At 41.3% G+C, this 6,088-nt stretch overlaps 1 protein-coding gene across 2 annotated transcripts; it reads left to right on the top strand.

The window, feature by feature from the left end:
* Positions 1-875: 875 nt before the first annotated feature.
* klhl42 (kelch-like family, member 42) lies at positions 876-5,227 on the top strand. 2 transcript variants are annotated; one of them, XM_068306996.1, is made up of 4 exons: positions 876-1,330; positions 1,538-2,043; positions 2,123-2,316; positions 2,981-5,227. In XM_068306996.1, the coding sequence occupies exons 1-4, from the start codon at positions 1,280-1,282 to the stop codon at positions 3,433-3,435; spliced, it is 1,206 nt and encodes a 401-aa protein (XP_068163097.1). In that variant the 5' UTR covers positions 876-1,279; the 3' UTR covers positions 3,436-5,227. The 2 variants fall into 2 exon arrangements, with proteins under 2 accessions (XP_068163097.1, XP_068163096.1); XM_068306995.1 differs by having other exon boundaries at positions 876-2,043.
* Positions 5,228-6,088: the final 861 nt, after the last annotated feature.

The raw sequence follows: 6,088 nt of genomic DNA, 5'->3' as shown, positions 1-6,088 counted from the left end.
ATGATTGCAAGATTTTCTTGTTTTTAGTATTGATAGCAAATTATGTTGGAAAGTTATAACCCTACCCATCCATAGCTAACAAAAATTTGACCAATAGTTCACAAACGTCATTTTTCTCCAGCAACATGCTTTTACTTTGAAGGCCACATCGCATTTCTCAATCTATCATTTGTCACTTCACTTCTCTCTCAGACGCTCGTTGGGATAGTGAGAGCCTCGATGATAACATGTTTGACTGGCAGCTGCCGCTGCAGAGCTTATTTAACCGTAAAAAAATTATTTCATTACAACTGTATAATTGTATATCAATCAGTAAAATGTAAAAACACGATAGATTTTACATCACACTTTCTGACAAATGCCTGTAACCCCCCCTATTAAATATTTCCTGGCATAGCTTATCTTTTTCTGGATTTGGAAATGAACAGACGGTCATGAATAATTTTTAAAATATTCAGTCTTATTCACACTTGACAATCACTTACAATACTTGTAGAGAATTAATTCTAGAATACGGAGACAACCTCCTGACCTCCTGCACGCAAATACAACCTGAGGTCTTCTGGTGGTCACTCACAGCCGTCTATCAGTCAAATGCTAGGCATCTTTTTGGCATATTTTATGTTCTGGACCTTCAATTGCTGAATTGGTTATCAGATCACACCAGTTATTCTAACACTTTGTTGTATTTAAAGACTTTTTTTAAAGACAAACTATTATAAAAGATCATTTCACAGGTGAAGCGTCAAAGGGAATGAGGACCTTTCCCTCAAACTACCTCTAGGCGGCAGCAGCAAATACAATTACACGAGAATATCTCCACGAAGAAGTATAAAACACGGAAGTGACGTGTGTGCAGCGCAGAATCAAAACAATTGAGCACAGACAGCTAGATATTATCCCACGAAAGGCTTACAAAATGCCATGGGAAATTATATTGGAAGTGACAGAAATAAGCCAGACTATTTAATTAGCGTCTTGAAAAATTTCGTCGTCCATTACTCGGACTATGGAGGAGTGCCAATGAAAAGGAAAGGTTGTTTTTGGAAGACTAGTCTACAAGTTGTAGAAGCTTCGCTCTGTCTAACAGGCTGATTAGCAACAGTCGCTAACGAAGTTCGTTCCATGGCGATCTATGGGCTGAACATGACCATATATAGACCGGTCACGGGGCTCCCTCGCCGGTGAAATGTAAACGGTGACTCGCTGAGGAGGCTGACTAAGGGGGGAGCAAAACAAAAAGCCTGCGAGGGAAAACCGCCATCGCGTTAGCTTCGCCATGTCATCTGACCAGATCATTGCCATTACCGTGGATGACAAAACCTACAAGGTGAATAAAAACAAGCTGATAGAGAAGAGTGATTACTTCCGTGCCCTGTACAGCTCTGGAATGAGGGAGTCCACCGAGGACTCTGTTCAGCTCCAAGGGCTCAGCGTCCCCGGCCTGGAGCTGGTCCTGGAGTTCATCAATACCTCCAAGGTTCAGATTGTCAATGAGACTCTGGAGGACTTAATTGAGACCGCCTCTTTCTTACAGGTCACATCAATCCTCAAGCTCCTTACCTCAGAGATCAGACAAGACAACTGCGTGGATCTGTACAGCCTATCAGAAGTTTATGGTACTCATGATTTGCAGAACGCTTGCCTCAAATACATGAGCTGTTACTACCATCCCATGCTGAGGCGGCAGGAGTTCAGCAGCCTCTCCTCAGTCATTAGAGACCAGGTCAAGTCGATGCGCATGAAAGGTACTGCCACTCTAGTAGCCATCGGTGACTTCACCTGCTTGTCCCTGGACGTGCCGGATCGGGATGAACCTTGGTCCATGCTGAGGTATGGAGAAGTGGAGCAGCGCTGGAAGCCACTCGCTAACAATCTTCCTCCAGATATGGTCAATGTCAGAGGATACGGTTCAGCAGTCCTCGATAACTACCTTTTTATAGTTGGTGGATACAGGACATTTAGTCAGGAGATCTCTGCAGTGCATTGCTACAACCCGTGCAGGAATGAGTGGAACCAAGTAGCTCCTCTCAACCAGAAGAGGTAAAACCTCATTCACACACTTCCTCATAAACAACGAGAACAGCAATCATAATCCACTATACTGCATCCTCTCCATCAGGTCCAATTTCAAACTGCTAGCTGTGCAAGGAAAGCTGTATGCTGTAGGTGGACAGTGCCTGCGTACGGTGGAGTGCTACAGCCCAGAACAAGACTGGTGGACCTGTGTCTCCTCAATGCCTGACCCACTGGCTGAGTTCTCTGCATGTGAATGTCAGGGGATGATCTATGTCATGGGAGGATACACTACAAGAGGTTTGTATGACTCACATCAATGATCAAGCCCTCCAGTCAACATGTACATAATAATATAGTCACACACAGCATTACACAGGATGCAGAAAAACTACTAGAGAACATTCAGAGAGCAACCCTCCATCGAGTGCCGCTGTCTCAAAAAATGTGATTTGTTGAAAAATACTTTCTGGACGATTCTAAAACATCACCATTAACATTAGAGATGTATCAGTAATGTCTGGTTGCATTTGGGGCCTCTGTGCTCAAGCACATGCACAATATGTACAACCTATTTTGTGTTACTATTGGGAGACCCTTAACAGTTACTGGATATACCAATTGTGTTTGTATGTCGAGGACTACCTGTACAACTTAATTTTATATTATAACATAAATCCATTAGACCACATTGCACAGGCTTTCAACTACTTGGGCTAATCACAGCTTGGCATGTTTCCCAGTTAAATTTACACTCAACTGCTTATACTGTTTCATTCACAACCATCTCGACAGATTTTTCAGCTGCTTTAGTTGCTCCCAAGAGCTTTTTTTCCCCCATGTTCACAGTCAATCTTTCTGCATTTAAATTCATTTCTGTCTCCCAACAGAAATGACTTTAAATGTGGAAAATAACACTGGGGGTTTGTTGAGTGTAATATGTTTTTCATCCTGTCTCTGGCAGAAAGGAACACCAGCGTCCTCCGCTATTGTCCCACTTCAGACATCTGGACTGTCTTCCAGTCATGTTCAGCACACATCCGCAAACAACAAATGCTCTCCGTGGAGGATACCATCTACCTGGTTGGAGGCTACACCCACGAGCTCGAGGCACACCGGTTGCAACGACGTCCAAGCCAGACAGAGGACGTGCTGACAGTGCAGTCTTACAATGTCACTACAGGGAAGTGGATCCAGCTGAAAGAGAACACGTCCAAGTCAGGCTTGAACCTGACATGTACGCTACACAATGACGGAATCTACATCATGAGCCGGGATGTCAGCCTTCCCACCAGCCTAGAGCACCGTGTTTTCCTCAAGTACAACATCTTCTCCGATGCCTGGGAGGCCTTTAGACGCTTCCCGGCTCTGGGACAAAACATGCTGCTCTGCTCGTTTTACCTTCCCAATGTGCTATGATGTAGAAGGCTGATGGTTCGGTGACAACTAATAGAAGGTAAAGATGTGAATCTAGGCGGGTGAATCTGTGGCTTTGAAGAAGAAGTATTTGTGCAGGAGTTGCCAGGCTAAAATGCCTCATGACCTCTGTGCCTGAAAACCAAAATGCACTACCTTGTATAAAAACTGCTGTTTATGTGAGTACATACACTACAGACAAAAATGTTGGCGATGAAGCGCCAGCTATGCTAACCCCACAGCTCAAAAGCATTATTGCCTTGTAATCAATAAATATTAAAGTTACATTCAGGCCTCACTGGCAGTCATCTGTTTCTCTGTGAAGTTAATACTAGAGTTTGACAAATCCAGATACATAGAACTCACTGCTCCCCTGCGTATTATCCTGATTCCCAAAGATGCTATTAATCACCTACTTTGGAAACATACCTTTTATGTTTCAAAACTTGGAAGATTTTTAACTTTATTCACAAGCTGGAATTCTCATTTTCTTTTCGGGTGACTGCTGCCAGAATCGTAAATTGGAAATCGGTTAAAAATTGTTTTTACTGCGCAGGAAGGTATGCCTGCTGCTACCAATGGATCATCTTTATCAGAACAGTTATGATAATATTACTTCTACCACCAGAGATATTTTATGTTGGAAATAATATTCTGCATCCCAAGAGATAATTTTTCAGAGGAGCAGATAGTTAAAGCACTCAGCTGTGACGCTGGTACTTGAGAAACGCAGACTGGGGCTACATAACAGCACCGCATTCTTGATGTTTACACTCCACACTGGCGTAATGGTTCTCCACATTTCAGAACCTTAAAGCGCACGTACTGTGTATATGTACTGTAAGTACCAAATACTCATGAAAAGTTGTGTTGGTTTTATACTGCCTGATGCAAGTGATCCTTAAATGTTAGGGAGGAGAAATGACTCAGAATGAACATAATATGTTTTATGCACACTTGACATACATCAGGTAAAGCTTGAAGAGCATACCATGAAATGAATGATGTGCCTTCTGTAACCTCAGCTACTTAGAGCTTGATGGGAAAAAGCACAAAATGCTAAACTGTAATACATTGCCAGCCACTGACCAAAACTGCTGTGTTTTTTTCTCTCTCTGTCAAGGTAGATTTTGTTTCCATTTGGGTACTTTTCAATTCCTTGAATAAAAAAGAGTGATCTGTAGATAAGAATTTCTAAAACTTCTGAAGTTTTAGTTAGATGCTTTATTTAAAATGTATGATTTCAAATTTTCTGGGGTTTTTTTTTCGACAGAAATTTGGGTTATGAAAATAAAGATGTCCAATGATTTGTTTTGCTCCTTACATTCACAGACTCTTATTGTCCTATTTCCCTTAATGATGCCTGTCTCCAACATTGTTTTCATTTAAAAAAAAATCAACTATTATAATGGGTAAAATTGAGTATCACTGAGAAGAGACTCACTTTTTTTTGTGATCAGGGATGAGTCTTGCTAGAGTAAATCATTCAGGCTCCATTCTTTTCAACAAATACTTGGTACTTAACAGTCAGCATTTGCATTACAAAGGGTTGGATTAGTGCCAGAAATTCTTCATTTTGCGTGTGAATGAAAGTTAAAATAGTTTTAACACCAGCGTGATTATATTTTATTACTAACTGTATTTCCAAGGCGTTTTAGAAACGGCTGAACCTGTGACGATTAACCTGTGAGGTTAATGTGTCTGGTTCTAAACGCGTTTCGTTATTTTCAACCTGCCAATTACCAAAACTATTGATGCTAATGACATCATCCTGCACATGTAACCAAAATGATTAAATATGCCTTGGCTTAAATTTCCTTTAGGTCTTTGTGTTTTGTGACTGTGATTGTCATATTGACTGCTTTTTCTTCTCATCCTTTAAGAAAATCAAATGAAAAAAGAGCTGACCAGCAGGGGGCAGCATGAGCGCATCTATTTCCTACTTCAGCTTCAGAATGTCCCCTGTTTTTTTTAAACACACACACACACACACACACACACACACACACACACACACACACACACACACACACACACACACACAAAGATGATTGATAGATAGATAGATAGATAGATAGATAGATAGATAGATAGATAGATACATAGATAGATAGATAGATAGATAGATAGATAGATAGATAGATAGATAGATAGATAGATAGATAGATAGATACATAGATAGATAGATAGATAGATACATAGATACATAGATACATAGATACATAGATAGATAGATAATATGCATTTTCCACTCGTGGATTTTCGACTCGTGAAATGCCATGAAATCACTTATCATGAAACAGTCCCTGCCTTCACTACTATAAAATTGTGTCATTAAGCAGAGGTCATAAACAGGAGTGGATGGGATATTTTTAGCCATTGTTGGGGCCGACAGATGGACAGATGGTAGAAATTGGGTTGTTTAATTTGTGGCTGCTGCCAAAGGGCAGGCACTGAAAATCAATTATTGCCATCAATGGACCAGATTGATCCTCTGTGTGGCGTCAGATAACAGTGGTCTGTCCCACACTGCGACAGCAAGGGACTGCTGAGGCTAATCCCTGGCCAAGAGAATGATACTGGACACTGAATCAGGCTGGGGAACGATACAGACTGAAAGACTGTGTGTGGGTTTCAACACAGCAATCAAGACTAC

Source organism: Antennarius striatus, chromosome 22, assembly GCF_040054535.1.
Source record: "Antennarius striatus isolate MH-2024 chromosome 22, ASM4005453v1, whole genome shotgun sequence".
Taxonomy (NCBI): domain Eukaryota; kingdom Metazoa; phylum Chordata; class Actinopteri; order Lophiiformes; family Antennariidae; genus Antennarius; species Antennarius striatus.
Note: the sequence above shows the minus strand (reverse complement) of the source record. Positions and strands in the feature narration are given on the sequence as shown.